The sequence below is a fragment of the Lissotriton vulgaris genome, chromosome 7, assembly GCF_964263255.1.
Source record: "Lissotriton vulgaris chromosome 7, aLisVul1.2, whole genome shotgun sequence".
In the NCBI taxonomy this organism is placed as follows: domain Eukaryota; kingdom Metazoa; phylum Chordata; class Amphibia; order Caudata; family Salamandridae; genus Lissotriton; species Lissotriton vulgaris.
The window spans coordinates 1736955382-1736971753 of NC_141695.1; the positions used below are offsets into that span (position 1 = coordinate 1736955382).

General features: G+C 46.7%; 1 protein-coding gene across 1 annotated transcript in view; it reads right to left on the bottom strand.

Annotated features, from left to right (window-relative positions):
* LOC147706522 (alpha-2-macroglobulin-like protein 1) overlaps positions 1-16372 on the bottom strand; it is a 290022-nt gene that overhangs the window by 26423 nt on the left and 247227 nt on the right. The window contains exon 32 of the mRNA XM_086932987.1: positions 14509-14599. Within this exon, the coding sequence (XP_086789113.1) occupies positions 14509-14599 (91 nt within the window). The remainder of the gene's footprint in view (positions 1-14508; positions 14600-16372) is intronic.

Sequence of the window (16372 nt, forward strand, 5' to 3'; positions counted from 1 at the left end):
CACTCTCAGACGGCCGTGGTGGTTCCCAATTTTCATCCATATCATCAGAAGGAGGTGGGCTTGAAGAAGATGTAGACACCACCCTTGATCTTTTCCTTGCTAGGGATGTGGAAGACAATGAATGATCATCAGGAGGAGTGGCTTCCTCAAATGATACCTCGGCTTGATTGTCGATTTCCTGATGTGCCCCTACTTCGGGAGGACCAACTATTGTAGGCACTTGTGACCCTCCATGCACCTCTGCTTGCGCATCTCCATGCGCTGCCTCTCCTTCCACATGTACTTGGGCTTGTACTTGCACATGTGGTTGTTGTTGCAGCTGTGGTTGTTCAACACTCATCAGATGAGTTACAACAACCTGTGTTGATTGAGGGACATTGCTGCTACTTTCTTGCGATGAGCCAACATCACTGGTCGATGGTGATTGAACAACTAGACTGGCTGCCTCTAAAGCACTCAAGGGCTTGGACTTAAGTTGGCATGGTGGTGGTGGCACTGAGCCCAATGGAGCGGGGGTGCTGCTCCCAGCATGGTCCCCAGCAGATCCCGCTGCTGCTGCAGGCGTACTTTTTTTTTTACTCCCAAAAAATGTGGCGGGCGGCACACCAGTCTCCTTGGTACCTTGCTTCTTCTGCTCCTTACTGGCAACTTTCTTGCTAGAGGAGCTACGGGGAACTTTTTTTGGGGCCATCTTCTTCAGAGCAGGTCAGAACAGCAGGCCGCAGTTGCACGAGTTGCAGAGTTGTCTGTGGCCAGACGTGACGTCGCGTGACGTTATGCTACACACACACCGCTGCAGGACTTCTTCCTGGCACTGGTGGTTCTCTTGAGTCTTGTGCATCTAAAAGCAATGGAAGACAGAGGAACATCAGTTCAGTTATACACCCCAAAAAATCGAAAATCACAGAAAAATCAGCACAATCCCAAGCCCTCCATGATGTTTAAATTCAAGACACCCCACAGAAAGACTAGGCCCATGCACCACTCACTACCCCTGGGCATAAAGGTTGAAAGCTAGGTAAAATGGTTGCAGACCTAAGAACACTGCCTGCATTCAAAATGGCCCCCTGCCTCCCAGCACATGGCCAGGGCCTGCCTGTAGCAGCACTCAAAATGGCCCCCACCCACATGGCCTGTCCCCATGAACACCCCAAAAAATCGAAAAACACAGAAAAATCAGCACAATCCCATGCCATCCATGCCCTCCATGATGTTTAACTTCAAGACACCCCACAGGAAGACTAGGCCCATGCAACACTCACTACCCCTGGTGAAAAGGCCACAACAACAGCCCACAAAAACGAAAATCACAGAAAAATCAGCACAATCCCAAACCATCCAGGCCCTCCATGATGTTTAAATTCAAGAAACCCCACAGAAAGACTAGGCCCATGCACCACTCACTACCCCTGGGCATAAAGGTTGAAAGCTAGGCAAAATGGTTGCAGACCTAAGAACACTGCCTGCATTCAAAATGGCCCCCTGCCTCCCAGCACATGGCCAGGGCTTGCCTGTAGCAGCACTCAAAATGGCCCCCACCCACATGGCATGTCCCCATGAACACCCCAAAAAATCGAAAAACACAGAAAAATCAGCACAATCGCATGCCATCCATGCCCTCCATGATGTTTAACTTCAAGACACCCCACAGGAAGACTAGGCCCATGCAACACTCACTACCCCTGGTGAAAAGGTCACAACAACAGCCCAAAAAACGAAAATCACAGAAAAATCAGCACAATCCCAAACCATCCAGGCCCTCCGTGATGTTTAAATTCAAGACACCCCACAGAAAGACTAGGCCCATGTACCACTCACTACCCCTGGGCATAAAGGTTGAAAGCTAGGCAAAATGGTTGCAGACCTAAGAACACTGCCTGCATTCAAAATGGCCCCCTGCCTCCCAGCACATGGCCAGGGCCTGCCTGTAGCAGCACTCAAAATGGCCCCCACCCACATGGCCTGTCCCCATGAACACCCCAAAAAATCGAAAAACACAGAAAAATCAGCACAATCCCATGCCATCCATGCCCTCCATGATGTTTAACTTCAAGACACCCCACAGGAAGACTAGGCCCATGCAACACTTACTACCCCTGGTGAAAAGGCCACAACAGCCAAAAAACGAAAATCACAGAAAAATCAGCACAATCCCAAACCATCCAGGCCCTCCATGAAGTTTAAATTCAAGACACCCCACAGAAAGACTAGGCCCATGTACCACTCACTACCCCTGGGCATAAAGGTTGAAAGCTAGGCAAAATGGTTGCAGACCTAAGAACACTGCCTGCATTCAAAATGGCCCCCTGCCTCCCAGCACATGGCCAGGGCCTGCCTGTAGCAGCACTCAAAATGGCCCCCACCCACATGGCCTGTCCCCATGAACACCCCAAAAAATCGAAAAACACAGAAAAATCAGCACAATCCCAAACCATCCAGGCCCTCCATGATGTTTAAATTCAAGACACCCCACAGAAAGACTAGGCCCAGGCACCACTCACTACCCCTGGGCATAAAGGTTGAAAGCTAGGCAAAATGGTTGCAGACCTAAGTACACTGCCTGCATTCAAAATGGCCCCCTGCCTCCCAGCACATGGCCAGGGCCTGCCTGTAGCAGCACTCAAAATGGCCCCCACCCACATGGCCACAACAACAGCCCAAAAAAACGAAAATCACAGAAAAATCAGCACAATCACAAGCCATCAAGGCCCTCCATGATGTTTAAATTCAAGACACCCCACAGAAAGACTCAGTCCACCCACCACTGAGTACCCCTGGGCAAAAGGCCCCAACAACAGCCCAAAAATCGAAAATTCCAAAATTGTAGTTGCAGCAACTGTAATGCCCCAAACAAACTTACTTGTGAAATTTCTAATCCAAAAGTGATCCAAAGAAAGTCAAAAAGGCCTCAAATCCAAATATCCAGCAGCATCCACAAAAAGTAATCCTTCCAGCTCCAGATGCAAATGAAAAGTGACCAGGAGATGGACAAAGCACTGGGAGGAGCCTGCTGGACAGGAACAGGAAGTTGGAGACTGTGGGGCACTTCCTTCCTCCCACCCCCACCCCTCAAAATGGACTCCTCGCAAAAAAAATGCTGGCAAATGTCAACCTGAGGAGTTATTCAGATAAAAATCATCATTTTCAGAAGGTTTATGCTGCTTGCTGGTGGATTTCTTGTGCAGAATTGCTAATTTTTTATTTTCGCGAGTGCGAGATTGTTCCTGCCCGCCGCATCTACAAGGTCGCAATTGCGAAGTCCCGCAATACGTGATCACGGCGTACTCGCGTTGACAAACTCTCGCTGTGCAAGGTGGCAAGCCGCGATGACGTAATCGCGCTCGCTAAACTCCCGCGGGATCCCGCAGCAAGATCCAAAATGGCGCAGCACTCGCAAAATATCGAGAAAAATAACTCGGCAAACGCTGAATGACGGTAAGTGAACGCCGCACGCCGTAAAATTGTATCACCAAGAAAAAAAAATCCGCTGCGTGCGAATTTGCGGATTTTGCGGGAAATTCGCGAATCTCGCGGATCGCGAATTTACCGAAAATCCGCAAAATCCGCGAGCGGAACGGATTTTACGCCCATGCTTAGTCATGTACTGCTCCAGCTCCGACACTCCACAGAATGTGAATAAAACATTACAAATCACACCGATGTGTCATGTCTATGTTAAATCAAGTATAAAAGTATGGATGAATGTAGGGACATTGATTGCACAAAAAGGTACACCCTGGGAAATTACATCAAATCACATGTTTGACCCTGATCCACATGGCCAATTAGATGACTGGTGGGTGGCAGTATTTCGACATCATTACGGTCCCCTGCAAGCTGTTGTAAGCAGAGGCGGCGTGAGGCTGAGGCTGAGAGTTCTCTGCTCTCTCTCTGAACTCTTGAGGAAACCTACAACGGACTACAATGGACTACATTTCCCACGGTGCATCGCTCCGCATTCACCTGGGCAGACGCGGTGGGCGGCGCTCTGAACACGCACAAAAGCGCTGTGACTTTCTTTTCTGTATGGGTGGCAGTATTTCGACATCGTTACCGTCCCCTGCGGGCTGTTGTAAGCAGAGGCGGCGTAAGGCTGAGGCTGAGAGCTCTCTGCTCTCTCTCTGAACTCTTGAGGACACCTACAACGGACTACACCGGACTATTTACCTCAGAGTGCATCGCTCTGCACTCACCTGGGCAGACACGGTGGGCGGCGCTCTGAACGCGCACAAAAACCACTCCACTCTTACAGCGGCGCGGGAAGCGGCGTGGGACGAAGCCGGGACTAAGCCCGGGACCAAGGGCGGGCCTGTTTGTGCCTGTTCGTGGTGGGCAGTAACTGGACTGGGCCCTACTACTTTGGTATTTATTCAGTCAAAGCTAGGTTTTAACGTTACTATTGCATATAGATCTTTGATATTGTGTTTTTAGGGTGTTATTATTTTTAAGTGAAAAGTTCCTTTCTTATAATCTTTGAATGTTAAATTTTGTGTTCCGTTACTTTAAGCGATTAAGTAATCTACGTTCAGTACCATGGGTAAAACCAATCCTACAAATTCTTGCCCTCTTACTCGGCAAAAAGCAGCTTTAACACCTCCAGTCCCGAGTTTAACGGCTGTTGACAAAATGTTACAAAAGACTATAGTGGTGGTCGCATCGGCTATAGAGAACGCTGAAAGACGACTCTCTCTTACACCTGCTATGCCTCCTCCTTTACTAACCGGGAACGCATCTTCAGTTACTGTTAATTCCCCTGATTCCTTGTTAGTGGCCTCTTTTGCTGAGCTTCCATGTGCTCAGATTGCCCCAGATGTTAGCTCTCCTATTAATTTTGCACCCTCTATAGTTCCCCAGGTGGCTAAAAAGGTATCTAAGTATTGCCCCAGAAATAAGAAACCCAAACTACATAAAAAATCTTCTAAGGCAACTACATCCTCCCTAGATACCTCCCAGGTTGAGCCAGGCCCTATCTTTTCTACTCTAGCCCCTCCGGTATGGGATACTCACTTATTAATTGATATTCAAACACAAATGGAACAGCTTATCAAATCTCATTTTAAAATCTTGATGAGTAGAATCGATAAAGTTGTTTCATTGATAAATAATAAGGGTGGAGGAGGAGAACAGCTACCCGCCCCTACCGGGAACAACATCGAGAAACCAGACCTAGGTAGTAATAACCAGGCAAATCAAGGTCCAAGTATAGATGAAGGCCCCCGATCTGTCAACCTGGCACTTGGATCGGATCCTTTGAACACGTATAAATGTATTTCTAACATTAGCGTTTCCGGTCCCGTTATTCCACACAGGGTGCATTCAGATACATCTACTTTTGCCCCTCGAGATTCATCCTTAATCCCACAAGTTAATAGTCGAAATCAGCCAGACCAGGGTATGGCCCCTCAAAAACCTGCCATGAAATCTCCCAGCAATGGAATTCAACATTCTTTATCTTGCCCCCAGCTACACCTCGAGGCTTCTCCGTATGTGGTGGTAATAACCGGAGTTCCTTTGCTGCCAGGCGAGCGAGGTGAAGCATTCCCCGAGCTGAAGAATAAAATCATTTTTTGATTGAATAGACACAGACCACTAATGGGAGCGGGGAAGGGAGAAATTATATTTGCCAGAAGAGTTAGCTGGTTGGGGATTAACCCTAAGGACATTGGAGGGGACTGTGTGATTGTTAATTTCAGGGATCCCAGAGTGGTTAAACACATACTTGATTGGGGAGGTCCTTGTCAACTGGGTACAATCATTCCACCCCCCCTGGGGTATTTTTACTCACGGGAATTACCACCTGGTGTATTTGGATTAACCTACTTCTACCAAGGTGGACAGGAGGTTGAATACAATTTACCTGTAGCCAATAGATTTAGCGCTTTGAATAATGTAGATTGACTACACCATCCACTAAGGCTCAAAGTAATAGAGTCTAATGTAATTGGGTGTCCTGTGGAGGAGTGCCAGAGGTCTGAGGAGGGCTTACCCCAGACGGCTTTCGGGGCCAAGGAAGATGGAATAATAATGACTCCACTCAGTGTAAATTTATGCCCTCCAGGAGATAGAACTGAGCTGGACAATCTGGCAGGAACTCCCCCTCTCAATGTGCTTTCACCCTCCATAGCTAGTCCCTCCAGGGCTGAACCCCTTAGATCACTGATAGGATCCAGGAATTTAGCGGGGATAGGTTCTAAGCTAGCTAATCCAGAATGGGGTGAGTTGGTGGACCAGTACGATTTATGCTTGTTCCAAGAGACTTGGACGTTGACTGCACCCACAAGGGTGGGCTTCACAACATTCTTTATACCTGCTGTACAGGGACCCAGAGGAAGACCCTCGGGGGACTTTGCATCTGGGTAGCTACGCACTTGGGGTGCTCAGTGAAGGCAATAGAATCCCACTCCCCGGATATTCTCTGTATTGCCCTTAAATATTTGTATGGTTCGACTGTGGTGGTTTTTAATATTTACTTGCGCTCTCCCTCCACGCACTGTGGTTATCTATGTTAGATGCTCTTGATGAAATTCTCACATTATTTCCCTTACTGACACATAGAATTATCGGGGGTGACTTTAATTGTCATTTTGAAACCTTGGCTGGGATCCCTTCCGTAATGCAAGATGAGGATTCTACTTGGCACATACAGGAATGTTCCATGTACCCGGCAAAGCGTTTGACGCCATTGGCTCTGCAGATTAATACGTTTTTATTAACTCACTCTCTCAGAGCCTGTAATGGCAGATTCCCTCCCGATGTGCCAGGCATGATTACCTATAACAGAGTTGGGAAAAGCACAACTATTGACTATATGGTCAATGTAGAATTTTGGTCTCAAATTAGGGCCTTTAGCATAATCCCAAGGGTAGATAGTGACCATAGTCTTCTGTCACTAGAACTAAAACACACACTGGGATACCAATATGGATTGGGGGAGCTGGAGACCCACACTGACACAAATCTAATCATAGCTGCGGGGGGCAGCCGTATTAGGTGGGCCAAGTTTGCCCTAGCTCCCGATAAAATAGCTGAACTATACCAACACGCTGCCTGTTCCCTAGTAGAGGCTTTTGAACTCCCGGTCGCCAACTATGATACTTCCTATTTCCAGGCATTTGAGTCCATCCACTCTAACCTAACTACTACTGTGGCAGACTATTTTTATACCACAGCTAGCATGAGGTCACGGCCAAAAAACCAGGCCCAATGGTTCAACAAACCCTGTAGGGTGGGTAAATGTGCACTGGTTAGGGAGGTTAAAACTGGCTCAGTGCAGAGTATTAGAGCAGCTAGACTTACTTATAAAAGTATAATCGCGGAGTCCAAGTCGGAATGGGAGGCCTTAAGGTGGACAAGTATAAAAGAAGCCATGGACGGACATGACTACAGGGCTTTTTGGAAATTAGGGCCTCATGAGGATGGCGGACGGACCTGCGTCCGTCTGCCACCCCCGAGGGGCGGTCCCTCCGGTGCAATTAGGATGTGACCGCCACCCTGGCGGTCACATCCTGTATCTTTAACCTTGCGGAGGGTGCTGCTTGAAGCAGCAGCCACCGCATGGTTAAAAATGCATGTGTAACATTTACATACACAAAGCAGCAGGCAACGCGCGGTGCCTGCCGCTTTGTGCATGTAAATGCTGGGGGGTACCATAGGTACCCCCCATGTGCACCCCCCACCCCCTGACACCCTGGGGGCACGCAACGGGCCCCCAAACACCAAAGACCACATGCTTTTCCACGGCGGAAAAGCCGCCGTGGAAAAGCATGTGACGATGCACATCCTAATTTGGCTGACGGTGTCTTGCAGACAACGCCACCAAATGGCCCTCCACACCCCGCAGAGCAGCGGCAGACGGACCTGCCATCCGCCGCTGGTCCCACCGCAATCCCAACGCCATCCTAATCTGGCGGTGGGTGTATTCTGTGGCCGCGGCGGTGAATCCGCATCCTCCGGGTCGGCGGTGGCTTCCGCCGACCCGGAGGATGCGGATTCACTGCCATCCTAATGAGACCCCAAGTTAGAACAGGCTCGCCAGAGGGTACGTCCGCTTTAATACCTAACCTGAGCAAAGAGGTGTGGATATCTCACTTTAAGCCTCTGTCTTCCCACACCGACACCGCATCTTCTGCAGACCTAGTTCCACCATTGAAGAGTACACTTGTCCTAGTAGTCCTGGATGCAAAGGACTATGATCATCAACCATGCACAATGCTGGAAATCCAGGCGGCCCTCAAAAGCTTGTCTTCCGGGAAGGCTCCGGGATTGGATAGAATCCCTGGAGACTTATTCTTGAATGAGCAGAAGGTGTGGGCCGCCTATATTTGGTTATACTTTAACACCATCCTTCATGGCATGAAAATCCCCCTAACATGGTTCGGGGCAGAGATCATCCCCATCCATAAAAAGGCTTCTCCACTCGACCCGGCTAACTAACGCCCCATTAGTCTAATTGACGTCTAGCAGAAATTGTTTGCCCGCCTTTTGCTAACGAGGTTGCAGTGCTGGATTGATGGACACCACATCCTGACCTCCCTCCAAGCGGGCTTTCATGCAAAGGTCTCTACCCTCGACAGCTGTTTAGACTGCAATTGGTCTACTGGAAGACGGTGACCATGGGAGCTGGCAGCCTATATCTGATCTTTGTAGATCTTCGATCTGCATTTGATTTGGTACAGAGGGATAAGCTCTGGGCTATATTGCTAGAGATGGGTGCTCCAATATACTTGTGCCAACTGTTCAAACGTTTACATCAAGGCACCTTTGCGAGGGTGAGATATGGGAGGAATGGGGAGCTTTCGGCCTACTTCCCGGTGGAAAAGGGTGTTAGGCAGGGGTGCGTGCTGGCCCCCACGCTTTCTTCTTTGTTCCTTAATGGACTGATTGACCATCTACTGGGTGTGAGGGATTTAGATTCTCCTAGTTTAGCTGCACGTAAGATACCGGCCCTGATGTTCACTGATGACACCCTCCTGTTATCAAAATCCTCAATGGGTATACAGCGAACACTGGAGGCTCCTTTTGTAGATCTAGAAATCTGGAGATTAACCTCTCCAAAACCAAATATATGGTTTTTAACGCAAAATAGTCCAATTATCCCCACCCTCATTTGGATGGTTCGGTTCCGGAAAGAGTCTCTACTTTTGACTACTTGGGGGTAACATTGAACGATAAGATGGAATGGGGGTCGCACATGGCTAAGGCATATATGAAGTTGGCTCAAGCCTCTGGCGGTATTTTAAAGATTTATAATGAGTGTTCATTTAAAACTTTGGGACCGCCAGTGGAAATCTATAAAGCTCAGGCGAGAGGTGGGGAGCTCTATGGAATAGAGCTATGGGGTCACGTTAGCGCTACCTCTCTGTCTACCACCAAGAATAGCTTCATTAGGCACCTATTAAGACTCCCCCAGAGTACACCTTTGATCCCATTACATTTAGGTTTGGGTTTGGCCCCCATATAGGAGGTTATGTCTAATCGCCCTTTGTTGTATTGGAGGCGACTTTGGACTACTCCAGAGCTGCTAAGTTATAGGGAGGACCTAAGGGATCTATTGTCTATAAGGGGAGTGGGAAAAATCCCCTGGCTAAAACATGTAAAGCAGCTTTGCCACGCATTGGGTAGGGGAGACATGTGGCTTTCTCCAGAGCAAACTTGCGCCTCGATCTCCAAGAGGTTTTGGGTCAAATTACTCAAGCAATATCGAAAGGATTTTATACCACTTAGTCCTTCTCTGGGTAAGTTGACCAATAGATTTCTGGAGATCAAGGATAACTATCAATTTGAGAAATTCCTGGATGATATCCAGCCTCCACTGGCAAAGAAATTATTTATCCAATTTAGACATGGAATACTCCCAGTCAGGGCAGTGACAAATAAGTGGTCAATTGTTCCCCATGCACTTAGTTCCTGCCCAGGGTGTGAAAGTAGCGAGGAGACGGATCTGCACGTTCTGCTCTTCTGCCATTTTTACTCTAAGGCTAGAGCTAAATGGATCGTACAACTATGTAAGACTATGGGTCTCAGGAATTATAGGGAAGTATTTAGAATTTTTAAATATGACCCCACCCCCTGATTGTGTTAACGACCTCCAGATACCTTTTGTCTATGTGGTGTGCTAGAGGCACAAAAATCAAAAAACGTCAAATTGTGACAATCGCGCAAGCGTAACTACTGTAATCCATAAGGAATCGTTAAAACTAAAATGTGAACGGACTAACAGCCTGATTCATCAAGCTGATTTGCGCTCGCAAAGGGCCAGATTCTGAGAATCTGGCCCTTTGCGAGTGCGATTTTTGCATTTGGGATTCATCATCCCAAATGCAAAAATCGGTAATTGCGATTTGGCTATTTTGCGATGAATTACATTTAAGGAATCTCTATTTGAGATTCCTTAAATGCAATTCATCATCCATTTTAAAATTGCGAATTCGCAATTTCGGCCCGCTATTTACCGCGAGGTCAAACCTCGTGGTAAATAGCGAAAACTTAGAAAAATGCTTTTAAAAGCATTTTTCTAAGTTGCATGTTGCACACACACATGTCCTTTGGACATGTGTGTGCACAACACCTGTTCGTATTTACTTTTAAGGGGTGCTACAGGGTGTCCTTTGGACACCCCTGGCACCCTTTAAATCGCAATCTTATTTGCGATTAGCAAATTGCTAATCGCAAATAAGGTATATGTAGGAATCGCTTTTGTTTTTGCGATTCCTACATGAATGCCGTTTTGCGAGTCTGGAATAGCGATTCCTTATGATTCGCTATTTCAAACTCGCAAAACGGCACTATGATGAATCAGGCCGTAATTCTTTTGTCTTTACATTGTACAGGATTTTTTATGTTTTAATGCTGTATTCCAAAATTGCTTTTAGGAGTATCGTTTTCTACTACGAGTAAATTGTATTGTTTTATATTGGTACGTTTTTATTCAAATGTGCTTTTATGGCTTTTAGCCGATAATAAAGCTTTTTGACTGACTGACTGGTGTGAACTAGCTGTGGCCTCATTGCTCATGACCAACAATCTCGCAACCCCCCAACGTAGCCCCACATCCATGTATTAAATAGGGCTGTGTGTAAAAATTTCAAATTCAGTAGCAGGCCTAAAGTAGTGTCCCTAATTACATGTGAGAACAGAACATCTCTTCGCGTACCTACTCACACTCAACTGTGTGGATCACATTGATCCACATGGCAAGAATTTGGACACCATACTCACATTGCTGAAGACACGTAAGAGCACAGGTCTACCAGCATCTATCCCAACCAAAATGTCTGCCTCACTGAGGTGGAGCTGGCAATAGGGACTCACCCCTAAGTTAAAGGTGTCAGTCAGTCCCTCCCTGTGTACGGACAATGCTCATTGAGGCACACAATTTGTCATTCTAATCAACGCTCATCACAGTTGAACATTAGTGAAGTTGCATAGACTTTATTAGCATGTGCGTGTCAGTATGGGCAAGACAAGGGCCACAACATGCAGACCAATGCTTCAGACACTAACAGGCAGCATAGGAACATGTAGAGGTGCAAGAAATGGGGAGGCAAAAATGAACACCAATCATTACGGATGGCAACTGTCTCAGCCCACCTTGCCTTGCTGGATGAGTCATGTGATGTTTGGTGTATGCTCATTGCCCTGTGTCAGGGGACACGATTCACAGCCCATGGGATCTGCATAGTGCTGTACCACCGGACTGCGCTGACTGTCTGCTCTGCTGACAGTGAGCAGGTGAAAGGGTCCAACAAGGTCACATGTAGTACTACATTGCCATGTGCGTACTCTCCCTTCAATAGTCTGTCAGGTTTAGGAACGTTGCCAAACGACGCTGTGCAGCTCCGACCATGGGACAGCCTCACCTTGCACAGGTGTGTGTCAACACGCGTAGGTGCACGTGCATGCATTCATTCGGAGTCCAGGTGAATGCAGACATGTCCACTGTTGTGGTAGGATATGTGACCATTTTTCCAAGAGGCAACACGTTGTTGGTACCTGTGCTCTGGGATATAATCAGTTGTGGCTGCAGGAATGGAGTTACTCGTCCATAAATGGGAGTGCAGCTTCCTGGCAATCAGTGCCAATAGTACGTTGTTGTCGACTTCAACGAACACGAGGACGAGCCAATATATTAAATGGTCCAGACAGATGTGCTCCGTCCACGCAGCTTCAAAAATCTGCAACACAGCCCAATAGGGGTGCGCTTCGATGTGGTCACTGCACACGAGGACTTGTACAATCTCCCATGCCCAACTGCCAGCACATATATGAAGGTATCCCATGAACCAGTATCACAGTTACACTCCTGGTCGTGGGCCAACAGGGGGCGCACACACAAGTCATAATCCAGTTTAGCTACCGTTGTGTTGGATAGGCAGACATACATGGGCCACTCGAATATGCAAGATCGACAGTGGAACCAGGGCTGGACCCAGGTGATGTACGCAAGACGGAAGCTCAGACGGTAACTGATGTGCAACACTGCCAGTGGCAGTGCCTCCATCAAATGCAGCATACGTGCACAGTACAGTTCCACGTGACAGGGGTTGTGCATGTGCCCGGGATGCTCTGCCATTGCGTTGGTGGCTGTCGTAGAACCGGCACTCTACTGACCTGCGGCAGTTATGTGGATGATATGCCATAGCTCGGAGCAATGAGTCGTACGTGTGTGCAACGTTTGAACATAAGGGTTGTTGTGTACGTAAGTGTCAAGGGCATTCCATGCAAGAGTACCTCGAGCAAGGACTTCTGTGTGTGGGGTGTGGATACGTTGGTCTTTCATTAGCACTGTGCGTAGTGTGGGAGTCGTCATCATTTGCTATTGTATCTCTCTCAGGGGTGCCAGCCGCATGCAAGACCAAGGTCAGAGGTGCAGATGTCCTTCGGCCTTATGTATTGAGGCAAAGGAGCTTTCATCCCTAATGTTAGTCTGACTACTGCTTGCATTCTGGAAATGTGATGTGGCTTTCGCGCTGCAATTGAGGCTAGGCCTTAGGCTTATGGTCACCAATAGGGATACACACACAACAGTTGGCATGTATGAGCCAAGAGCCCTAGTGGCCTTGCGCTCCTTGTACAATCTCTCTCTCTCTCTCTCTTTCTCTCTCTCTCACTCTCTTTTCTCTCTCTCTCTTTCTCACTCTCTCTCCCCCTCTCTCTCTCTTTCTCTCTTTGTCTATCTTTCTTTCTCTCTCTCTCTCCCTCTCTCTCTCTCTCTTTCTCTCTTCCTCTTTCCCTCCCTCTGTCTTTCTCTCTCTCTTCCTTTCACTCTCTTTGAGGAGCGCATGACACACCTTATCCTGAATTTTGTCTTGCAGGCTGTGACTTACAGATTGTCCAGAGAAGACCTGCCATGACTCTTCCAAATGGTTGTTTTGAGTTAAATTTGATTAAAATATTTTGTTTGGAAATTCAACGATAAATGAATGATTCTCCTTTTTCTGACCACACACAAATGTTAATTGTTGTAATTGTGACATCAGGTGAATTGTTTTGTTCATGATTTCGTTAAGTTGATGTAAAATATTTTTGTCGGGGGGGCCTCAACCTTCTGGTTCATGTCTTTGGAGGACCTGCTCCTGGCTCTTTCTCCGGATCACATTGCAGAATGAATAGTCCAGTCACTGGCAACATGTAGTTTTACTTACCCACAGAAGAGTGCTAAACATTATAATTCACCTCTCACATTTGGTCAAGTTTAGCATTCCTTCTGGTGGTCTGAGTATCCTGGACTCTTGCTCGATCGACCGCTGCTGCGATCATTTAGCAGGTAGAGGTGTGGTGCCAACACTCACCCAAATTTAACAGCACCCAGATCTAGTTTTTGTTATTAATCTTCTTCTTCCGTTTATGTGTTACTGCTCCTAACTATTCCTTTATTTTCTGTTTTACATCTTGCTTGTCCATGAGCAAAGGAGTTATCAGCTCAATGGAATGCTGGCAGGGAGCTGGGTAGAGCTTCAATGCTTACTACTCATCAGTCACCAGCTTCCACATCCACTGATGTATGTTATGTTAAAATACTTATAAAGCGCTAACATTTACCCACACGGGGTTTCCTGGCACTTTTAGCAAAAGAGATTCTCCCAGCTCCTATGGATTCAGAACAGCCACATCTTACGTTGTCTACGAAAAGAAAGTGGCGAATAGCAAAATGTCAAATGATCCAGCAGAGTGTTCCAGAGCTTGGTGCCCAGGAGCCTACATTTATTTTATTTGTAGAGCCATTGTCTCTGATTAAAAAGTGATTACATCATTCTCCATATCTGATTCTAGACTTTGAGAATATTGAACTCTATCCGAGTCTGTAAAGACAGTGTCTGTGACTCGGGCTTGATTTACAATCACAGCCTCACTGACTGTACCTGCTTTGACAATGCCAGGCTGCCTGGTTATTATACTTACACCAGGAGATAAGTAGCAGTGGGGGCTAAGGGGATTTAAAAACTTAAGGAACAATGACTAGCAGGAAGGAACACACACCCACAGCTGAAATAGAGCTTCACATCTCACCTGATTCAAGGAATCTACAATGGGGCTGAACCCGGATGGTAGTCCCACCTCGATCATGGCCATGTTGGTGGAGTTACGAGGACCAGTGTATCTGGAAGAGAACAATAGGAAATGGGTTCAAGCACATCTTTTCAAATCCTTGGCTGCTGTGGTATGAGAGGAGAAAGAGCAGAAACTTTACTGTGTCGAAAGGTGGCTCATGTGGAAGTGGCCATACATGATTGGTCTCCCAACAATTCAGAGATAGAGGATGGCCCAGTAAGTCTCACACAAAGTAGGGCAAGTAGCGTATGCGAAGGGGCCTCCTCCCGCAGGGGGTGTTCCAATGTGGAAAGGTTTTGCAGGTTTATATTTCTGAGGATCAACAACAACTTGTACTATGCATTTTGATACATGATTCTACGTGAATTAACATGATTTCATTTGAAAAGAGTTTCTTATGATGTATAGAAGTGAAATTATTAACGTGTTTTAGTTAGGCCACATTTCTGAGTAAGACTCAGGGGCATATTAGCAAGCACCTCGTTAAAATTATTGCAGTTTTAGCGGCAGGAAACTGCCGCTAAAATGGCGATGATGGGCTTGCTAATATGCGTTATAGCATTCCAATAGAAGCCCAGGTTAGATGTGCAGGACATCTAACCTGGACTTCTATTGGAATTCTATAACACATATTAGCAAGCCCATTAACGCCGTTTTAGCAGCAGTTTCCGTCCGCAAACACGGCGATCATTTTAACGAGGTTCTTGCTCATATGCCCCTCAATTTTCGAACGAGATGGAAGCCATCTCTGTCACTCACTCGCTCTTTCCCCCTGTGCACATCCTTTCCCCACAAGGTTGCAGAACATAGTCTAGCTGATGTCATGATAGTTTATTGCCCTTCTTGTGGTGAATCTTCCATTGTGTGAAGGTAAAATTGTAACCTGTATCTGTGTCTTCCGTTCCTTCACTGGGTTTATTCATTCGAAGGAAGTCTTATTAAGAAATGTTTCATATTTGTTCGACCATCTCCAGATGACATTAGCATAGAGGGAGCAGAATAATTATTGAAGAAATTGGGATGGTTCTTATGTGTTGAAGTGATGACGTTTACTTTTCTTGTGTTCTGATTTGCTACAGAACGGATACATTTGCTCTCACCATGATGAATGTGCAAAGCTGTTAATTTTCTATGCATGACTGCAAGAATTCTGTATAAATTCTCCTTGATTTTAGGGTTGAGGTAGGAGTTTGTTGAGCTTTCCTTGATTGATGCTGCTAAGGATGCTCCACAATTTCCCTCTGATTTTGCTGCTCATTTGGGACTTAAATAGTTTCAGATTTGTACATGGTCTGTGTAACATTGCCTCTAAGAACCTTCATGGCATTTACTCTGCATCGCCTATTTTTAAATTTTGTAATGCAACTCTTTAACTTTCATTGATCTACATCTCAGTTATTGAGTGGGAACCATTACTTTTGAATTGTATTACTCTGCTAAATTGATGTCTGGGGAGGTGCCATAACATGGGGGGACACTAGCTCTGATCGAGTAAACAGTTGGAGAAGTGAGTGATGTAATTCTTGCGATGTCTAAATTGTGGGGTACTGTTTTTATTCCCACAGAATTAAGCAGAGTGGGTTGTAGAGGGAGAATTGTCCAGCAACCCTAAAGACTAGACACAGGTGTTTAGAAATAGAGGTGTTTTTGCCTGGGTAGTCCCCCAGCATTGAGTAGTAAAGTATAGTGGTGCTACGCATTACCGAGAGGGGCATGAAAGGAGGTGTGTGACTATCTTTTCTAAGCCCAAAGACAGCATGGTTTGAAATCGGGGGGAATCCAGAAGATCACTCATCCCCAAGGAGCGGCAGAAGTGTATTAT